General features: G+C 41.8%; 2 protein-coding genes across 4 annotated transcripts; both read left to right on the top strand.

The window, feature by feature from the left end:
• The first annotated feature begins 329 nt into the window (after positions 1–329).
• On the top strand, positions 330–4178 carry LOC115398182 (ATP synthase subunit C lysine N-methyltransferase). Of its 3 annotated transcripts, none has more exons than XM_030104845.1 (6): positions 330–383; positions 1284–1458; positions 2256–2360; positions 2520–2660; positions 2738–2788; positions 2884–4178. In XM_030104845.1, the coding sequence occupies exons 2-6, from the start codon at positions 1294–1296 to the stop codon at positions 3067–3069; spliced, it is 648 nt and encodes a 215-aa protein (XP_029960705.1). In that variant the 5' UTR covers positions 330–383; positions 1284–1293; the 3' UTR covers positions 3070–4178. The 3 variants fall into 3 exon arrangements, with proteins under 3 accessions (XP_029960705.1, XP_029960706.1, XP_029960707.1); XM_030104846.1 differs by lacking the exon at positions 330–383 and adding an exon at positions 434–573; XM_030104847.1 differs by lacking the exon at positions 330–383 and having other exon boundaries at positions 1349–1458; positions 1629–2360.
• A 1530-nt stretch (positions 4179–5708) lies between these two features.
• Positions 5709–11180, top strand: plk2b (polo-like kinase 2b (Drosophila)). Its single transcript, XM_030104844.1, has 14 exons — positions 5709–5921; positions 6001–6108; positions 6197–6313; positions 6571–6700; positions 6919–7102; positions 7278–7476; positions 7587–7734; positions 7847–7941; positions 8234–8366; positions 8565–8645; positions 9192–9351; positions 9583–9712; positions 9884–9994; positions 10126–11180. The coding sequence occupies exons 1-14, from the start codon at positions 5736–5738 to the stop codon at positions 10315–10317; spliced, it is 1974 nt and encodes a 657-aa protein (XP_029960704.1). The 5' UTR covers positions 5709–5735; the 3' UTR covers positions 10318–11180.
• Positions 11181–22817: the final 11637 nt, after the last annotated feature.

Here is a 22817-nt window from a genome sequence, read left to right as displayed (position 1 = left end):
GAGGTCCTAAATGAAAACTGTTACATTATAGAGAGGTGGGAGCAGAGAGGATATGATTTATTTATTTATTTATTTATTTATTTATTTGTTTATTTATTTATTCATTTATTTATTGACTATTTAATCTACAGTGATGTCTTGACAGGCGAAGTACATTGTGCTTTATTACATAACTGTAGATTACAACGGGCAGAAGAGCCCAGAGCGTCGGGACGTGGCTGTCGGGAGCAGTGTGTGTGTGAGAGAGAGAGAGTGTGTGTGTCAGGCAGCTGATAGGTGAGTATGGAGCAGGAGGGCGGGAGACGTGAGCTGATTGGCCTCAGACTGCAGGAGCACGCGCTCTGCGCGCAGCGCGGCTGATCTGCTCACTGGGGGCGTGTGAGGTAGGCAACACGGCCGTGTTTCTCTCTGAAAATATACAACATTTCGCCAATCTTGCACTCACTAGGCATAACGTGAATCTCCGTGTGAGTGTGTCTTGCTCCCAAAAAGTTGGTGGAATAGTTCTTTCGCTTCGGTGATCGTTCGTCTCCAGAAATGAAAGTACTCAAACTCTTTTCATCGTGTCTGAAGGTTTGTGGTCATTCGTAGGAGTGGATCTCTTCTTTGTTTCGTATAAATATATGAAACAGAACTGAACGGACACAGGTGGTTTCAGGTAGCTGCACTCTGTGCCCCATGTGTGGTAAACAAAACCTTTCTAGAAGGTCTCTGCAGGAGAAAAAGTCGCTGCAGCCCCATCTGCTGTTAGAAAAGCTGCCCTGGTCACATTTGATCCCTGAGCAATAACTGTTGCTTACCATACTTGGGTTGCGGTCATATTTCATGCTTTCTAAGCACGCGTAATGATTGTTGATTGAACTGTTATTGGATTTTACACGATTTAAAGATGCTATGTGTATTTTTCTTTTAATATTTCAGGAATAAACTAATAAATGACCATGGTAGTGATAGTATAGCACAACATGTTCAGGAGCACAGTCTCCAAACTTAAATCCCATCCAGCTGAAAAGAAGAGTGAAAGCAAAGCAACTTCTGAGGGACACATTTGGCTTCTGCAACAGAGTTGGATCAACTTTCTGATTTATGTTTTTACTTGCATTGTCAGAATGAGTGCATTCGACTGTTATATCTGCACAAGAAGCCAACTTTGATGAGTCAAACGTAGATTGCATTTTGGTTTATGAGTTCATTCCATGAGCTATTTAAATTTTATCTTATTGACATTTAAACTGAAAAACAAAAAAGAAATCCTTTTTTGCTGTATTTTGTCCACACTGCAGACAGTTTACAATGGAGGACTCTATTGAGATGGTTCTGCAGGAGCACAGCGGTTCAAACACCACCAGACACCACCCCGTCCTGTCGGCCTGCACAGGTGCTCTGTTCACAGGCCTCTATGGTGTTTGGAGCCTCTTCGTCATGCCTGGTTTCCGCAAGGTTCCCCTGAAACTAAAGGTGCCTGATGTTTGATTTATTTGTCGTGTTTCTTTATCCTTCTTTTTATATATATATATCTCATTTCTCCTCTGAAATATCAAATACTGCATGTGTGAAATCAAGGAAATCTGTGCCAGAAGAAAATCTGACTTGCACAGTAATGAAAATATGCTTATTTTGGAGCACAGTGCTCCGCAATAGCAACAAATGTGGAAAAAGACGAAAGTGGTAAGTCTATAATCACGACTGTGTTTTATGAAAAGTTGCATCGTCACATTCCGCATGTTAAACTGACCTTTTTTATATCCTGAATCTCATAGTTTTTTCAACATGTAAAAATCAAACTGATTAGCACTTTCCTGCTGATATCTTCCTAACTGTATTGCATGTAAAACATGTTATGCAAAGAAAAAGTAGGTTAGAACACGATGTCACATTAAACACAGCAGGAACAGCAGGAAGTCTGTTTGTATGCACGCTATTGTGCAGCAGTTCCGTTGACAACGAGTGGGAGATGAGACTCAAGGTTACAGTTACAGCATTCAGAAGACTTTAAAGCAGAAGTGTGTTTATTGCGAAGCCTGGGCTGATGTTTTAATACCAAGCAGAAGACATTTCTGTTGCAGAGACTTTCAATCGTGCTGTAATACAAAGAGTGTGAATGTTTTTGCTTGTGGGTGCTTACTTTGAAAAGATCTGAGTTCAGTGTGAAGGACAGATTAACAGGGATGTTTTCTGTCATCTACTTGATAGGAGGAACCAATGTGCGACTTGTCACATTTATTGACTTCCTGTATGTTTGTACCATGCTTCAGGTTCCATATTTGCCCTCCAGTAAAGATCAGACCCTGAACACGATGAAGCTGCTTGAGGGGCGAACAGGCCGCCTGGTAGATCTTGGATCAGGGGACGGGAGGCTGGTGAGTGAGTTACGTCTCACTGTGTGAGCCTGAACGCAAAATCAGCTGCGTCGTGACTCGAGGCTGCAATCAATGCTGAAGTACAAGGGTGTTCATTGTTCATGTTTGTATGCAGCGTACAGCATATTTGTATTTTACACACTCCTGTTTGATTTCCAGGTGTTTGCAGCCTCTTCAGCTGGTTTCAAGTGCACTGGATTTGAGATTAACTCCATTTTATTGGTGTATGCCAGGAGCAAAGCTTCCTGGACTGGAGTCCCTTCTAGCCAGGCAACTTTTGTTAACAAGGATTTCTGGACGGTGAGACCTTAACCGAAGTCATTTTCCTCTGTAAATCTTAATCAAACAGGTAATTTAATCATGCTTGTGTCTTTCAGACTGACTTGTCCTCATACAACAACGTCATCGCTTTCCTCGCTCCAGGAGTGGTGAGGAAGAGTGATAGCTTTTTGTTTGATGCTGTATAATTAATAGAGCATTCATAGCACTGATTGCTGATTTTCCCTCTCTGATCGGTTCGCAGATGGGATTGCTGGCTGAGAAGCTGTTGAAAGAGCTTCCCGATGACGCGCGTGTGATCGCTTGCCGTTTTCCATTCCCCGACTGGCCGCTACAGTCCTCTGCGGGTTCAGGACTCGACAAGACATTTGCTTATGATATTGGCAGTGTGCGATCACTCCTGAGAAAGAGACCAAACCCGGTGGATTAAAAACCTGATTAGTTCCGATCAAGATTATGAAATTTTGTCACACTGTAAAGTGATATCATGTAAATTCATAAGTGGTGTCAAAAGCAACTTGGGAAGAAGAGAAAAGGGTGATGTTGCACTTTGCAAGTATGGAGAGGAATCCAGGATTATGCCAGAATGATTTTTACATCGCTCCACGCCTCCATCATTCATTCAACCATTGCACTTCCAGGACAGACCTGTGCCATCTGGCTGACTAGCTGCTATAAAATACGATTGTATATTTGTTCTTTACATGTGACTGCATTTCTCTTTCTTAAAACTTTTCTTGTGCAAATAATTTTACTCCTGAATCGATACCAATAAAATTCCTAAAACATGTGCTACAAGAGAGTCCATTAAGTCAGTGTTATTTACAAGATATTTAAATTTGTCATAGGGGTCAAAATCAGATTTATATGTTTTGTTTTGCTGTGATTTGTTTTGTTAAGAGATTAATAGACCAGCTTTGAGCAATGGGTTCATATTTTATGCAGTGCCTATTCACCTGTTGAATATCCTAATTCTTTATATAATTAGGACATTATGATAATATACTATGTGTGAATTGACTAATAAACATGGACATTTTCTGGATTTTGAGTAAATAAAATACTTTTAAATGTGGTCCCAAAAAGTAATACTTCCACTGGTTACTGAATATATTTCATATCCAGCAGTAGGCTAATTACAGAAAGGGCTTACAGTCAAGCCTACCCGACCAACTCGTCCCCAAGCTAAGTCGGTGCCATGCAAACTCGCAGGGCTCTCATGTCTCACGCATTTTGGTCTTTTGTCACGCACTCACACCACACATTGTATTTCTCACGCTGAAAAACAATTACCGGTAAATTTTTCTGGTGCGCTGCTGCTATGGAACCGCGAGGAATCAAACATGTCTACCAGCCTGTTACTTACCTGTCAATCAAAAAAGGAAAGGGGCGGGCTAAAATAGCACATCAACCAATGATAAAAAGCATTGTTACAGCACATGAGTCTGCTAGAGAGTGATATTTATATTTAAATTATATTTGAATATGTCTTCTAGCTTACATAGTATGTTTTTTAATTAAATCTATCCTAAATTTATATTTGAATTATATTTAATTTTTCTATGCATGGTTGGACTTTGTAAATTTTCACATTTCACATTTCTATCCCATTTATATTTCTTTTCTCTGTGCTGCTGGAACACTGCATTTTCCCCCTGTGGGACAAATAAAGGACTTTAAATCAATTCAAATCAATCTAAATAATTCAAATATTGCTGTGTGATAACATGAGACAATGCACCAATCAAATTTGATTTGTAACTGTAGATAGCATTTCTACAAAAGAATAATGAAACACAATAGATGTATGACAATAGATATCTGTACTTCCATTTAAAAGCTGCCTTTGAATTACTAGGACTATGGCTGTAGCTCTGTCACTTCACATGACTCACTTTGCACCAATATGGTTCCTTCTTTCTGGATGACGATGTCATTTAGAACTTTCCTGACTGAGGAGTTTGCAACAATGTATCATTTTTAAATGACGTCACCATCTAATTTGACCTAGATATGCAAATGAGCCCCTATGCAAATTAGAAGATTGTGTCATTTAGAATGATACATTGTTGCAAACTCCTCAGTCAGGTAAGTTCTACAGGACATCTTTATACATGGAGGAATTGGCAACAATGTGTCAGTTTTAAAGCTCTGTTTTTTTGGCAAAACGCAATAAAGTGCATCATATTTAATTTAATAATGAAGCATTTGATGTATATATTAACATTTCCACTTTCATTTAAATAATTTTGACACTGTAACACCACTCACCATTCAGATCAATTCAGCAGCACCAATAAGGTTCCTTCTTTCTTTGCACAAACTTCATATCAGCTCAGCTGGACTTCGCAGGAAGAAAAAGCAGGCTGAAAGCAATAAATGACAGTTCCATAGCAGCGGCGCACAAGACAAATTTACGGTATTTTTTTTTTCAGCTTGAGAAATATAATGTGTGGCGTGGGTGCGTGACAAAAGACCGAAATGCGTGACTGTCACCCTCAATGCGTGCGACTTGGGAGCCCTGTGACTTTGCATGGGGCCGAGTTGGTTGGGGTCGAACCGGGCCGAACAGGAAGGGACTGTTACTTGCTGTGCAGTGTAAATAATACCCAGAATGTCCACGTGAGGGTGTTCGAGCTCCAAAATGAGTTTGGTGCAGAAGCAGGTAAACCTGCACAGAATACTGATAAACTGTGGTCTGCATCATGTTTAATTCACAAACCACATGTATCACGCACGTATATATTTTGCAGTGCAGGATGTGTATTCTGTACACTAAACAGCCAAACATGTCTTCCTTTATTATCATCAATTATATCATCGTTATTATTATGGATGAACGTCACAGTTGGTTAATATAATGAAAGCCTCCAGATTCCACGCCGAGCTCTGTTATTAAATTGAAACAGCGTAGATGGAGGTTAATCGATGTGAAGCGGCTCTCGTGCTCTCGTTCCACAGCCTGACGTCAGAGAGAGGGCGGCAGACAGCGCGCGGGGAAGGGAGGAGGGAGGAGGAGGGGGTGCCGGGCTATAAAGTCACTGACGGAGACTCCGGGCGGCATTCTGAGTGCGGGACTAGAATAAACCTCAACTGATGGAAGTACAGAGACACACCGGGGAGAAACAGACGAACGGCAGCAGCATGTGCGAAGCCTCGCAGAGGTCCTGCGAGCCGCGCCGCAAGAGGACGGATGAGCGCAGTGCGCCCTCGGAGATGGCGCGGATCATCACCGACCCCGCCACGGGGAAGTGCTACTGCCGGGGGAAAGTTTTGGGAAAGGTAGCGCCTGTCCCCCAGCCCGTTCTCCTCGTGGATTTACCACCCAGACCATGTTGTAACGGTGTTTTCCGCTTTCCAGGGAGGGTTTGCCAAATGCTACGAGATGACCGACCTCTCCACCAGCAAAGTTTACGCAGCCAAGATCATCCCACACGCGCGCGTCTCCAAACCTCACCAGCGGGAGAAGGTAAGCCCTCCACCTCCCCTGTCAAGCACTGGGTATTCCACGTATTTCATTTTCATGGATGATAATTGGTAATATCCCACTTTTCTAGATTGACAGAGAAATAGAGCTGCACAGAGCCCTGCATCATAAACACATCGTGCACTTTTATCATCATTTCGAGGACAAAGAGAACATCTACATACTGTTGGAATACTGCAGTAGAAAAGTAAGTACTGTATATAACATAGTCGTGTCTCAGCTGTTATGGGTTTCCCTGCCTTAGCTGTGTCAGTAAATTTGGAAAACACCTGCATTGCACCCAAAATCTGAGAGGCAGCACCTTGTGTGGAGGAACTTAAGTGTTTGGAATTATTTTAATTCATAAGAGGCCTTTATAATTGAATTTAAGTCATTTGTTTTGGTGAATATGGTTTTTATTCCTTGCAGTGTGATCACCCTCTGCTGTGTTTTGTCCTTTTGCAGTCTTTAGCCCACATTCTGAAGGCTCGCAAAGTGCTGACTGAGCCGGAGGTGCGTTATTATCTGAGACAGATTGTGTCTGGACTCAAGTACCTGCACGAACAAGAAATCCTCCACAGAGACCTGAAACTTGGTAAGGAATATTTATGTGAAAGTGACGTATTTCTCTGCTTTACACATTTTCTGATGCATTCAATGCAGAAAGGATATCAGTTCTGGATGCAAAAGCTGTTTCTCCCTCTAGTTTTTCTTTAATCAATCATCTCCTCAGGAGCTGTGCAGTGCTTTGAGCTTTTGATCCTGGGTTGAATATCAAGTGCTCATCATCTCATTCCCTTTTCTTCCCCATAGGTAACTTTTTTGTGAGCGAGTCAATGGAGCTGAAGGTCGGGGACTTTGGTCTGGCTGCCAAGTTGGAGCCAGCGGGAAACAGGAGGAAGACGATCTGTGGGACTCCAAACTATCTGTCCCCCGAGGTGCTCAACAAGCAGGGCCACGGCTGTGAATCAGACATCTGGGCTCTGGGCTGTGTAATGTGAGTAGGAAAACTGAAAAAAAATTATCATTAAAGAATTTCAAAGGATTTACTAATGCCAGTAATTATGAGAGTTACGGTCTGACATCCACATTGGCGTCGTATTACATAGTGAAGTTCTTTTTGAAGTGTTCATCTGCTAATTCACTGATTATTATCCTGTATCTTGTTCCAGGTACACCATGCTGTTGGGAAGACCACCATTCGAAACCACCAATCTAAAGGAGACGTACAGGTGTATTAGAGAGGCGCGGTACTCTCTTCCCTCCTCCCTGTCGCCACAAGCCAAACAGTTAATCACCAACTTGCTGGCAAAAATCCCAGAGGACAGACCGAACCTGGAGCACATTCTGAGGCATGACTTCTTCACACAGGTGAGACACCACCATCGGCCAGTCTGCCTCTGTAATTGTCATTGTGTGGGAGTTTTACCATCAACCTCCTCCTGACCAGCAGCGTGCTGACCCACTTTGCCTCTCCGCAGGGCTTCAGTCCAGAACGTCTGCCCGCTAGCTGCTGCCATTCACCACCAGACTTCCACGTCTCCAGTCCCGCCAAGAGCTTTTTCAAGAAAGCTGCAGCAGCGCTGTTCGGTGGAAAGAGGGACAAGGTCAAATATTACGAGACGCTCAGTGAGTATTTCAATGCCTTTCAAGTCTCTGCTAGTTACTCTCTCTTAAACTCATCACATGCATGGGTTGGTCAATGTCATACTCACATCTTTGGTGTCGCTACCTCTCATAGACAAATTAACAAAAGAGGAAGAGGAGATCTACAAGCTGCAGCATGACTTGGAGAGAACTGTCATCAGCCAACAGCAGAGCAAAAAGATTTCTGAGGTAAGACCATCAAACAGAATATCCGTGGATGTTGTTGAGGAGACACTGAGTCATACGCCAATTAGGTGTGCAGCTCGGTGTGAAATATATTACTGTGGAGAATACAATGCATCATTGCGATGCCGAGCCAAACTTTATAATGAGAACAGTTTCAGAAAACAGCTAAAAACACTTAATTTTCAACCTTTAAGCCAACCACTCCAAATCAGTGGGTGACCGCTGAATCATGCTAGGAAGAGATGATCTAAACTCGCTGATTTTCTAAACCTGTCGTCACCGATTCCCACCTCAGGATGGAAGTGTACTTCCGCCATCTGCCGAGAGCCCCGTTGCCCCGGCAACAGAGAGCCAGTCTCCGACGACGCAAGACACCATCCGTCTGATCGTCAGGGGGAGTCTGGGAAGCTGCAGCAGCAGCAGTGAATGTAAGTTAGCAGCCATTGTTACACACCGTCACACCTTTAATCACCGAGACAGAGAGACCATTCCATAAAATACTCTGCAATCTGAAATGCAGGTTTTACATAAAGAGTAGATGTGGCAGGTCAAGCACAGGGGAATTTCTTGTTCCGTACAAACTTGACGTCAAGCTTATTAACCCCCTGCTGTTGTATTTTATGAAGGTCTGGAAGACAGCACGACGGGGAGCGTGGCCGAGACTGTTGCAAGTGTGTTGCGGGGTTGTCTGGAGAACATGCCAAAAGGTGAGTCAGTTCACTGACAGAGTTTTGTTCTGTTTACACAGTAACACCTTAGATCAGTCATGGGTAACCTTGATCATTGTGAGGGCCACTAAAGTGTCAGCCTTACTGCCAGAAGACTGAATTTATGACCAAGCAATCCAAACCACCTGGAGATACTAACTCTATATCTGCAAATCAGAGCTAAATTGACATACATACATGCATTTGTTATTTTAGTGAGAAAAAAAAAGAATAATACAGTTAATACAGAGTAATTACAATTAATATCTGGTTCAATTAAGTTAACATGACCTAGGAAATCAAGGGACCATTGATCTGTGGAGATTGGCTTGCTTATGTGCAAGCCAGCCATGATTCCTCTGAAGATTTCATGATAAAGACCACCCGGAATTTTATTTCCCACAAGCATATGTTACTTGTTTAAAAGCTTCTTCACTGTTCATAAAATCTCAGTGAGGCCCGTATTGTGCATTTAACTGAATCGTTCCTTAAGATCTCCCATGTAATTGTACACTAATCCCCTCTTTCTGTGCTCTCACCCTGCAGCACATGACATTCCTCAGTCCTCAAACAGCTGCAGCCTTCAATGGGTGACTAAATGGGTGGACTACTCCAACAAGTATGGCTTTGGCTACCAGTTGTCCGATCACACTGTGGGGGTTTTGTTCAACAACGGCACTCACATGAGCCTCCTGCCAGACAGAAAGTAGGTATTATTCTATGTTTTCACAGCACTCCACCTCAAATATAAAAGTTATTAGTCACGGCACTGAAGCTGGCCTGTTAAAGCTTGCTTTGACACATATAATTACTCCAGAGATTCTGTTATATTTTCTGCCAAGAACAATATTTTCAGTCAAGAATGTCATGAAATCTGTGCATGAGTTGTTTAGTGGTTTATCTGAGTGGTCTCTAATGTTCCTTTTCTTCTTTTCAGGACAATTCATTACTATGCCGAGCTGGGCCAGCGCTCTGTTTTTCCTACCTGTGAGGTTCCCGAGCATTTTGTGGGACAAGTGACGGTGCTAAAGTACTTTTCCCATTACATGGAGGAAAACCTCATGGATGTAAGTTCACATTTCGGCTCCCACACTCCTCATGTTCTTGTGTGTGATCTTTATTTTTTTTCCCTCACTGTTATGTTTCTTTTGTCCTTCCACACCCTAAAGCCTGAGAAATGGTATCCCTCATGTTGCAGCTTGTCTAATCCCAACCTGTTTCTCCTTTGATTCTCTCAGGGTGGAGACCTTGGCACCATGACGGATGCACACATGCCCAGACTCTACCTGCTGCAGTGGCTCAAGTCTGACCGCGCCCTCATGATGCTCTTTAACGACGGCACTTTCCAGGTAAACACACCAACTGTCACAGACAACACAGCTGTTGCTGGGCATGCCTCTTATCAGAGGACAGAATTCAAAACACAAGTCAAACAAAAAGGAAATTGATCAACTTTTCCCTCTTTTTCTGATATCTGAAGGTCAACTTCTACCACGATCACACGAAGATCATCCTGTGCTGCCAGAGAGATGAGTACATGCTGACATACATCAACGAGGACCGCGTCTCCAAAACCTTTAAACTCAGCTCCCTGCTGATGGCCGGCTGCCCGACTGACCTGCGTGAGCGAATGGTGTACTCCCTCAACATGCTTCTGCAGAGGTGCAGCTAAACCCGCCATCAGGGGATCTGGAGTGACAAGCAGAGAGGGCTACTCGTCATGTTGCTGCGGCGCCACAGTGGAACGAGGATCCGACGCGAATCGGCCGAGTGGATTTTGAAGTGTGGACTTGAGCCAATTAACATTCCTACAACGCTGCACCTTTGTGACTCAGCAGTGGTGCAGGTGAAAAGAAACAGCGCAGAGAGACTTGAAAGAAACCGAGACAATGAAATGTAGCACAATGACTGTTGAGGGTAAAGGGCTGACTAGCACGTCGATAATCGGAGGAGGGGAGAAGGAAACCAATGTGTTTGGTACGAATGTGATCAATGGATGTTGTGGGGAGAGGAAAAAACAAAGAGGGCTATTTGGAAAGTAAAGATGAATGCTGGGCTGGCACCAGCTTAATTGTGTACAGTATACAGTAGTTGATTCAATTTAGAGGCAAACCATAAACTGATGCTCTGAATGTAAACAGAGCTAGACTGTGTAATGTAAATGATGTACAGTCTGTGTCACAGCCAAATCCGGAGTGTCGAGATATTACCTACTAATGTGTGGACGGCACAGAGTTTGGTTCTTTCTGTGTGTGAGTGTGTGTGTGAGAGAGTGGGAGAGGTGTAACATCACACTAAATTTAAAAACTGTGATTTGTTCTCTTTACTGGCAGATGGACTCGGCACATAGAGCTGGAGGCCAGAGGGGTGATGTGAGGGTTGGGGGGGCAGGAGGAGTGAATGACATTCAGAAAAACAGTACCAGAGATCCTTTAAGGATCCCTTCCGAGCCACTATCACCTTGGTTTAAAAAAAAAAAAGTCGAAATAACTTATTGTGTAAAAAAGTGCAGTATTTATTTATTTAATAAAAGAGCATTTTCTAAGAAAAAAAACAGAGTATTTGTTTTTCATTTCAAAAACATGTCCTTTTTGTTTCTGAAGTTTATATATATATATATATATATATATATATATATATATATATATATATATATATATATATATATTTTTTTTTTTTTTTTTTTTTTTTTTCATTTCTACCACTCAAGTTTGGCCTTAAAGTCAATGGCTGCTATCAAGGTTTTTCCAGTGTTTGGGCAGATCTGAAAAGGAGCTCATGAGATGAGAAGTCACTGAGTTTATGTAGACCATGAGAGTATTCAGATGAAACCTCAAGAAGTTTGTATCTGAGCCAAAGTCAATCTTTCATCTTTAAATATGTGTGTTGCCACAGGAAATGGGTGCAGGGAGAGATGGATAGATAAGAGGGCATGTCTCCAGTAAAGATGTTTACACTGGAGGTTCAGGGCTCTGTCTTCACTTGGTTTTCTTCTACAGTGGCAATTGGAGGATGGCAGAGATGACAGAATGTGTGTGATCTGGCCGACCTTGTCACACACACTGCGGGTTCATCTCTGATACGGTACAAACAAGGGCACTGATCAAGGCGCAGGGCTTGCTGGGCGGTTTCGGAAACATGGAGGGAAAGATGGTCAAACTGTGTGACAGGCAGCTTGAGGGATAGACACGCTAATGAGACGACTGACTTGGTCAAACCATGTCAGGGATTGCATCAGAGCCTGTGCGACGATGTAACTCCAGTCATTCTTAGGCATCCTTTTCACGCTCACTCGCCGTCACCATGGAAACAGGCAACCGCTGACCAATTTGGGCAGAGTCGGAAATCAATGAGAGCTGCGTAAGAGGACCGTCTGTCTTACATGGCTTCTCCTTGCTCAAAGTCAAAACCTATTTCTGACATATAAGCGTGGAAACGGTGTCTTTTGGCACTGATTGGCTTTTCTGCCGCTCCGTCTCTCTTCTGCACACGAGTGTCTGATGCGGCTCTCTGCCGAACACCTCTTCACCTAGCGTGCTTATGTAATGATGGAAGTCGAGCATGGACGTTTGAGTCATCCCTTTAGATGTTCACTCAGAATATCTGTGCTCTTCAGGGTTCAATAATGAATGTCTCATGCATAAACATACCCACACAGACAGGAGCAGAACAGGAAGTGACCGAAAAGGGAGAAAAGAGGAGAGGAAGGAGCAGAAATTATTCATGAGCACACCTCAAGAAGCGTGTGTGTTTCGACAGTAATAACCCCTGGAATAGATGCTTTAGTCAAACAGAAATAGATTCTCTTTTTGACGTCACGTTTCATGGCTTTTGAGGGCATCCTGCTTTAGTCCTGGTCCTTCTGAACATGAGAGCAGCATTTCTGTTAGATGGAGGCACTATGCTGAGCCAAATTAATAACAGACCGCCAGCCTATTTTCGAGCAGGCAGGGGATAAAGTGGCTCTTCACCCGAGGCTATGTCAGTAACAACCTTTCTAAATTTATTATAGATTCATCTGTGATAAAGCAAAATGGGATGAAGTCACGAGTGTGTCAGTAAATGTCAGCTGATCACTTTTGGTAGCCTCGTGGGAACTTACTTTTTGCACATCATGAAGATCAGCTAATTAGAAAAACCCTGTGGTGCTCAGTGAGCCTAGAGTGCACGCTCACATGATGTTTCTAATGTCACTGCAGCATGGTTGAGAAAAAAAAAAAAACCCTCCTAACACTACTAGATTTGAGAATTACCCACACAAAGCTGCTACTCTGTTCTGTCACGTTGACAGTGGGAAAAGCCTTGTGAACGCAGGCAGGCTCACTCTGCAATGAGTCTAAGACAGAGTGACAAAGGGGATCTTTATACCTCCACTTCCAGCATGAAACTCTCTACAGGCAAAAAAAAAAAAATGAGTCAGTTTGGTATTGAAAGTGATAGTAGGCATATTCTGCCAGTTTATAAAAATCATGCTTTGATATATCCTCACACTGGGATGCACTTGGGGGATTAGAAGGCTTTTGCATATCAAATGTCAATGTTCTTCCTCCTACTATATGGACAAAAACAGATGCACCGCACAGAGAGCTGGGATGACTGTAGCTCTGCCCGTTCTAAGTTGTTTCACACAGTATCGATCGGAGAGATGAGCAATCCGCAGCAGCCAAACTTGCAAAGTTTTCAGTGCAAACTTAGTCAAATACTGTTGTCTGGCCTCAGTGTGGTCAACCATGCAAAAAGCCGCTGGTTTGCTTCCCAACATATTTGGTTTCCTTTCAGGTGTTTAATTATGTGTAATGTGGTGAATGAGTCACTGTGTGAGATTTGGTCCCTCTGAAGCTCAGTAGCGTGGCATTCATGCTCCTTCCGCTGATTCCTGTAATTTTCTGTAATCAGCTGACAGAAAAGATTTTTTTTTTTCATTCCAGCTGGAAATAGAACCTTGTGGATGGTTACCATAGAATACTGCTCATTCATCAATCAAAGAATAGGTCTTGAAAATAAGGTCAACTTGAAGCCAGTGAAGTTAATTCATGGCTTTTTAAAATCAGTGCTTGTACTTTCTTGTTGTTCATTCTGAATATGAAATGTCAAGTGAAACTGAATGGAAAAAAGACACAAAAAAAGGAAAAAAGAAACCAATAACTACAGCAGAAGTCAAAAGATGTTCATTGCTTCCACTTTAAAGACCCCTGTTTTGTGTCTAACCTTTTATAGTAGAAATCTAGTTTGTTCTATCTCTGTTGTTCCACTGATCAAGACCTTAAAGTGTCATTACTGGAACATTCATTGACTTGAAGTTTTTCTTCATTCAGATATTAATAATATGTGTCAGACCCACTGAGCTGGAGTGAACTGGGTTGAACCACTGGAGACGGCCCACGTCAGGCCGCTGTTGGAATGGCACTCACATTGTCATGAATGGAGGATGAGCATCACAACCCCATTATTGTCTTTGAGTGACAGTTTTTTTTTTCTTGTTTCTAATAACAGATTGTATTACGTCTCTGACGTCGCCAGCACTCCGCTCCATGGTAACAGTGGGCAATGCGACTTCCTCCAAAAGGGTAAAGACCTGCTGACTCTCCTAATAAGAACGTCATATTAGTGTATGTGGGAAGCCTCCTGACAAAGGCTAAAGATAAGACTATAATAGAAATTTCTATTGCGCGTGTTTCACTGAGAGCAAAGACATTTTTATCTCGCCATTGCTCATCCATGGCATTATGGATTGGAGTATTAATTATGGATGTAATTAGAATTTAAACAGATTCAACAGTATATGTTTGCCATTGTCCAGAGAGTCCATCACACACTCACTGATTCTAGTCATCTACTGAGCTCACATTCAGGTTATGTGAAAGTAAACTATAGAAAACCCAGAGAGAACATGAAAACTCCTCATGGAGAGGCCCCCAAAGTTATGAGAGGACAGTGCTTACTCCTATCAAAACACATTTTTATAAAGTGTGCTGTATTAAAATAAAATAAATATTTTGAAATGTAATAATGGTGGTAGTATAAATGAACATATAGAGAGAGTGTGCAACCTTTATTTAGTAAATTTGCTTCGCTCCAGAATCTTGTTTCAAGTTCAATCTTGGCCTGCCTCTCAGTTTATTTCACAAATCCACAGTTCAATCAGACTGCACAAACAGCCAGACCCATATCCGTCTCCAGCCTTTTAGTTGGTTGTTTTCGGTTCATACAGAAACTCAGTGTCATCCAAAAGGCCTGCGGTGTGAAGCTCCCCATCCTGTCATTACTGCATTGTAGGTTTACAGATGTTCATTGAAATGCTCTCAGTTGGGAAATAATTACTGTTTAAGCTCTACTTTGGCAGAGACGCAGCAAAGGACAGATTCCATCCATACCAGAAAATGACAGGGTGTGCCGGAGAAGTTCCCTTTCTCAATTCACATTCTTATTCACAAACTTTCAACTTGTCTGGCAGTCGCCACATTTAATTATTCTAAATGATCAGCTTCAATGTTGAGTTTTTATTCCAAAACCAAAAAAAAAAATAAAATAATTGTGGTAGTTTTGAAATTACAAACTTGCAAAATGTTGCCAATAACAGGGAAATATACCAGCTATCAAAAATATTCTTTTAATATTGTTTGAGTCTTCAGCAGAGGAAAAACTTGTGGTCATTATCTCAATGATCGATCACACTAAGAATCACCGGCATGCGACTCAGAAGCTGTTCGTTTGCGTTCGTATCTCTAAATGTGGAAAGCATTTAGCAAAGATCCGTGAAGTGTGGCAAGTGTTTAAACATGGCCCTGCCTCGGGGAGGGAGGAAACTCCTGAGGCTTCAAGCAGCATTTCTATCCTGTGATTCACAAAGAGCAAGAAGGACAAAGTGAATCCTACACAGACACACACACACACACACACACACACACACACACACACACACACACACAAATGCACACAGGTGGGGCTGTCTTGCTCAACATAGGAATAGCATTTTTCAGTCTTTGTTGCAAGAGCTTTCAAGCATGTGTCACGGGCAGCTACTGATGTGCCGCAATGATAAAACCTCATATAAATCATGTGGGATTTTCCTTCTAAATATATGTTCAAGTTATTGCCAACTGTTGATAGGAAGTGCTTTGATTTCAAATAGTGCAACCCTTTGTTTGCTTTGTCTGGACTTGTCTGCGGACTTTGGACCAATAAAACTACCGGCATAGATCCCTCTATAAAAGTGTGCATTGCAGGCTTTGCAGAGGTCCTTCTCCTTTGTTGACACAGTATCTCTGTCAGAATGATGTAGGCAGAGCTATGAGGATATCTGTAGATTTGAATATGAGGTTGCAGCTGTATCTCCGTGTTGAGACTGGCCCACTGCAGCTGCAGCACCCGTGACCCTAAATTGGACAAAAGAAAAGAAAAAAAAAGCATAGAAAATAAATAAATGGACGGCTGATTACTCAATTTTGTCTTCTGCATCTCCGAGTTCAATAAGTCCAACCAGCTGACTCACTGACGGTTTAAGTTATTCTCACTGAAAAATCTGTGACCCATCCAGTTCACCTTTGGCATTTTTCCAAGCCCACGACAACACACTTTAGTTCTGTAAATGCCAAAGTTGCTGTTACCCACACTGCCACTCAACCACTGGACTGATGCAGAGGTGGACAAATGGTGCTTGGTGGGGGAGGACTGGCTTCATGGTGTCAAGACGAACCTCCACCGTGCTGCTGGATCCTCAAAGTCATGCCTTTGCAGAACACAGACAAAAGTTAAAGAAACAGCTGAGAGGAGTTTTGAATAACAGACAAACATGATGTTCAGAGAGAGAAACATCACTCATTATATATCTTATCTTTAAAATGACAAAAAAGAACATTTGAAATAAAATCCCTTTTTTAGTTGATGCAGCTCAAGATCGACTGCAGTCACACCGATAACTGATAAAGCTGTATCCTCTCAGTGTGTCAGATGTTCTTACTCGGAGACGGGGTGAGGGAGAACAGAACACAGAGTGAACGGATGAGTCTGGGATGAGGCTACTGCAGTCATGACAAGTGGTTCCGGAGACTCGTCTGACTTATCCCATCAATGAGCCAATCAATGCATCATCCCTCATAATAGATTGACACCATCCACTTGCTCTGCAATTGAGCGGGAGACACGCTGTTGTTTCCATGGCAACTGCCATTCCTCATCCCCGTCCGCACGTAAACACATCCAGCTGCACTTCATTTGGCTGCTCTGTTAGTCATCCTGCACACCTCCTCAGTTAAACTTGTGATAATATTATTTAAAGTAGCTGGTGAGCAAGTCTCACACTGTGCAGCTACGACAAACTTTCTTCACGTCTTTTTCTCTCAACAGCAACCCAAAACAATTCCCATGGTGGCTGCTCTTTAAAGTTTTTTTTTCTGTTGTTGTTGTGTTTTACTCACAATCAGAAAAATTTGGGGATATCAGATCCATTTCCTCTCTTATGTGGGGTAAACAGTCTTTCCAGATTGGCGGTGTCTTTGTTATTTACCAGGGCTTATCCGTCTTATCACTATACTTTCATTTCGCAACCAAGCTAAGCGCTCTTTAGTGTTATTCTCCAGACACCCAGAGGAAGTATCCACCCAGATAAGGGCTTTAGGGAAGAAAAAAAAAATAAAAAAAATTGTACAAACATCATTATCTCATGCACATGGTTTTATTTTGACCATCTAAGAATAGCAAAGAAAATATTTTTTTTTTCAAGCCAGAATTTTATGTCATATAAAGGATAAATCAGAAATGTGATATTTGAGAGGTGTGATGGTCGTGATACAAAACTCCGCCTCTTCTGGCTGTATAGGAATGATAGGAAGCAGCTGCTGCTGCAATTAATGATTGACTGGTGCAGGAGTGACGGCTTCTGAGGTGCATGCGTTCATGAACCGGCCAAATGTGACACAATAACTGTTGACGAACTGTCACTGGACTTACTGTTAACCAGGCAGTGGGACAATGGCTGTTGTCACTATTTGTATTTCTCTCAGGGGAAGCGAACAGGAACACATCCTACTGGATATCCTCTGTTTTGTTTTGTCGGATAAAATGGGAACAATAAGCCACATGACATGAATTTAGAACCAGCAGAAGAAGAGGGAGGCGGCAGGCGGCAATTTCTTTAAGAACCCTGTTGAAATAATAGGACTAATGAGTGTAATGATACTAGGATTTTACAGCAGATAAGGGAAGACAAGTTAATTGGCAGTTCTAAACATTCTGAACGTCGAATATTGCCTGCGGGGTAAAAGGAAGGAAACGCAAAACAACAACAACTGAGTTTGCCTCTACTGGATGTACTACATGCATCAAGTGTTATATGATGCAGGTGGCATGAAACACATGGTTTCACATGGACTGTGGTTAAAGGTGTCTTAAAGCGAGGTTATAGCCAGTCATCTGGAAATGTCACTGAGCAAAGTGAAAGACGCCTCCACTTATTTTTTTCTTTCATGTCTCAGTAAAGATTCAGTAAATCAGTGTTTTCCAGTCCTGGTAATCAGTTCTTCTGTTCATGTTGTGTCCCTCTTCCAACACACCTGATTCAAATGACCTGCTCGTCATCAAGCCTGATATTGGCTTTAATTTGGATCAGATGTGTGGGACGGGGAGGCGTGAGGACCAGGCCTGGGGAACACTGAAGTAAACAATATTTCCTCTTAGATGATTTTGGGGCATGAAGTGGAGAAGGAAGCACAGGCCTGCTGCTGATTTACTATCATATTTAAACACAACTGATCAGTTTATTTATGCAAATGCTCAAAGCTTAGATCCCAAACATTTGACTATTCAAAAAGAAAAAAGTAGGCCATAGGAAATATGCAAAATATGTCTTTAAAAAGTCACTGAATCAGTAACACATAAATAGGTCTTGGGATTTGTGGTTCGCAAGTTCAAATCCCACTGCTTGCAGGTTATCATAACCACTGCTCCTGGTATTTGTAATTACGATTAACTATGAAGAGGATGGGTTCAGTAAATTCCCAAGAGGGGATCAATATGATGATCAATAATGCTTTATTTTCTAACTTTCTTTAAGAAAATATGTCATCGCAAACCATTTAAAATTCTCTGAGAAAATATTGAAATGCAGACGCTTGTAATGGAGAGATGACTCAGGTTTCCAGACTATATTTTACCATCCATATAAGGACCGACTGCCTCCACTCTGTATAGGTTTACCTCTTGTGCCACGGGGCAGGTGTCATCGCGCGCTGTGCGGTCCTCCTGAACTCTCCTGTGTGATACACGGCTAAGAACAACAGCACAGCCAAACAGCTTTACTCACCCTCCCTTCAGAGCGAGTGTAATTGTCAGTTGTGTCTGTGTGGCCTTGTGTGTGTCAGCTAAAAGCCCACCTGCAAGTCTAATTCCAAGTTTGACTAATGCTTGTTAAATGTATCTGCAGTGTCAGGAACATTTGTCACAGTGAGTTTTTCACGTGTGTTTTCTGCTCGGGGCTTTCCCAAGTCCTCTGCTCCTGCTTCAAACACATACAGCTGTGGATTTAAGTGTCAATACCATGTAATGGTCCCCCTGACCTTTCTTTCATGATCTCTTACCTATAAAAGGCTGAAAATTGCAGGTTTGTAGTACTAACAGCTGAACATGTCTTTGATGATTACACAGAAGTGGAAATACATTACAAGTGCATTACTGTAATTAAAGTCTTTTTTGGGGGTAATTCCTCTTTTTTTTTTTCAATTAATTGAGAAATAAGTTATCCATACGGACATCTGGTGTGTTACATCATGTATTTCAGTTTTACAAGGCACCTAAGTCCTTATTTGCTAACACTAGCAGAGCATACGTTGGATAAATCACCAGTCGTTTGCTGGAAAATGCAAAGAGACAAACAATTTAAAATCACAAATTTACCTCGAGCGAGCACACATTTTTTGGACTGTGGGAGGAAGCAGGATCAGACTTGAACTTTTTGCGATGAAGCCAGAGTGCTAACCTCAGTGCAGCCTGTATTTAACACTTTTTGTCAGTCGATTGTACTTTTTAGCAACAGCATAGCTGAGTACAATTGAAACAAAGCACCAATCCTCTTTTCATCTTTGCATTTACATTAATATGTTTGGTGAAGAAACTAGAATTGTTAATTACCACATACTACGTATTTTAAATCTTTATTCATCATTTCATTTCAGCATAAAAACAGAAAACAAGCTCAACTATGAAAACATAATGAATCAGTTTGGAATCAGTTTCAGTATCTCATGATCTCACCACTCAGTATCACAGTATCACCGATGCTTCACTGTCTATCAATGGCAGGGACGAGAGCGGTGGGAGTCGACTCAGTTTCGGTCACACAACTCATCTCCTGTCTCTTTCTGCGCACGCACACTGTGGTCTGAATTCAATGGCTTCACTTAAGAATAAGAGCCGCCTTAAGATAAAATGGGGATGAATGTACCCTCACTACTGGACAGCAGATTGCATTGGACACAGTGTGCGGCTACTTGTGGGAACAAAAGTAGCTCTGTTCTCTGATAATAATTCAATAAGATGTAGAAAACACCCTCCTTGACTATCCCTCGGAAGAAAACAAGGTCTGTGAAGGCAATCATTCCCATAAGAAAGCAACAAGTCCGAGCATGTAATGGACCAACCCTCTAATCGCCCATAACAAGAATGAGGAAGAGATTTCAGTTGGGCAATCTTTGTGCTTTGCAGTATTTCATCTGTAATCTCCACTATCTTAGCAGAAGAAAAAGGTTTTTTTTATTGGTAGTTATGTATCTTAATTTAAGGATCCATTGTCCAAAACCACAGACAGATAATGAGACGGGGTTGATATGTAGGGGGGGGTTAAAGTCTGAAGTCATGAGATGGGCGCCAGCTATTTTCAGGGAGACACAGGGATGATATAGAAGCTGATGTAGATAGAAGCAGAGATCTCCTGTGGGAATACACACACACACACACACACACACACACACACACACACAAACATGCACGCAATTGTCAGCCTTCTGAAATCTACCGAATTAGTTTCACCTCCCAGGAAGGACAGTAAAAAGAAATTGGCCCAGTAATTACTGTGGTATTTTTGTCACTGTCGCTGAATTTCAAGCAGTGGATTCTTGCTGATGTTATCTGTGATTCACTGCTGTCAGGGGCCACATTTCCATTCAGTTCATTAAAAGCCCCTGTCTGGTATTTTTATCTGTCCGTCTGTCTCCAGTCTTGAGTCAGTCCTGCGGCAGCTCACACGTGTTGACGTTGTGATGAAACTATTACAACAGTGTTTCACGTTGTTGCCGTTACTTATAAAGATTACGTTATGTCATTTTCTGTCAGTCACAGGACACACACACACACACACACACACACACACACATCAGCTCACATGTTTGCGCATCATCTCATGGGAAGAGGATGAAATGAGATCATGCGTCTTCCAGAGCGTTCCCTTGTGTTTCTCAACATCAGTGGAGTCTCCCCACTGACAGACCGGCGAGACGACATTAAACAGCTTTGTGACCTGAGCATCGGCTCCTCATCCGGAGACACTTTTCTGCTCGTCGCCTCGAGGGACCGATGGTTTTAAAAATACATCGGGCTTTTACTCCTGAAAGCTTATGTAACACAGAGGACGAATGGTGTTCGGTGGCTATACAGTCCTCTTTTGTCTCAGCCCTTCAGCTGCGAATTTGCCAGTATTAATCCACTCAGTGGAGCGCTGAGGTTCATTTAGGATTAGCATATATATTTGATGGGCATATGTGTGTGTTCACACTCAGTCAACGTAGTTATCACAGTGATGGGAAATTTTCTTGTAGAAATACAATGTCGTTTTTTTTCCCTCTGCTTTGTTTTGCTTTCAAAGAGATTTTACTCCAGTATAATTATATACAGTCCAGTTTTATCTCAATGGAAAAATAAATGTCTGTGCTTTGAGACATGGTTTACTGTTGGTATTTATGATAATGAAATTAGTTGGCTCAGATTTGTCCTTCCAAATACCTGTGGCAATCGTCATGCTTTACCTTGTTATGTTTTAAAGCTGCACATCATTACCACAATACTGACAAATTTATTTTAACATATATCAACAATCCTCCCAAGAAAGATAAATGTCTGTCTCCATATTGCAACATTCTGCTTCCCAGAATCAGCACAAAACAGATGGGACTTTGCAGCACTGGATTGAGCGTGATGATAAATATTAGAGTCCTCGAAGGCGAATGGCTGCTGAAAGATACCAATAAGCAAACAATAGTTTAATCCAGTCATCCATCCACCAGGAACTAAAGTTTAATATCAATCTTATTTCATCAATTTTGGAAACTCCCTCAAATAAATTAAAACTACTTCCTGTTGCTACTTCAGTGGAAATCACATTCCTTTGTTTTCTGTTCTTTTCACCTTCGAAACTTCTGCTCCTGCATGACTGAACATGGAATATTATTCTTTTACTGTCTGGACTTGAAATCAGATGGCTCTGACAGCATGATGAACTGAGAGACAATCAAAATGTCTTGTTGGTCTTGTATCTTTTCAGCTGTCTCGATGCACTCTGAGTACATTTAAAACAATCGTTTGCATATGACAAACACTTCAGGCGCTTGATTTGAGTTTCACCAGTCTGGAGAAAATGGAACATCTGCAAGAAAATAAGTGTCGAAAAGTATATATTATAAAATGTTCACAAACTGCTTTTAGGAACTGTCATTCAAATATGTGTTGTTTTAAGATTTTGTTTTATTTTATTACATCATATCATTTGTGATACAGATACAGGTGATAAAAACCCAGTTTTCACCTTCTATTGTAAGTTATTTATCCTTTAATCTGCTTTCCAGGGTCTTTGAGTCACAGGACCTGGACAGGTTGCCTGTTCATCGCATGTAAAACGCACAGAGAAAGAAAATCTCGCAGTTGGAATAACACATACACTACTTCAAAGCATGTTTTTCAGCTGTGGGAGGAAGCTGGGTTATCTGCAAAAAAAATGCATGCATGCAAGGAAAGAAACTTGCAAACAAAGCACAAAAAACCCCCAAGCCCAGAGATAAAACAACAAGGAAGTAGTATTCAATCTTCATCAGAATAATCTCAATTTCTTTATGTTTAATTAGCATTCCAAAGGGAGAGTTTTATTTACAGCTTATGAAAACAAGGTGTCGTCTTCTTGAGCTCTCGTCT

The sequence above is a fragment of the Salarias fasciatus genome, chromosome 12 (assembly GCF_902148845.1).
Source record: "Salarias fasciatus chromosome 12, fSalaFa1.1, whole genome shotgun sequence".
NCBI lineage: Eukaryota > Metazoa > Chordata > Actinopteri > Blenniiformes > Blenniidae > Salarias > Salarias fasciatus.
Note: the sequence above shows the minus strand (reverse complement) of the source record. Positions and strands in the feature narration are given on the sequence as shown.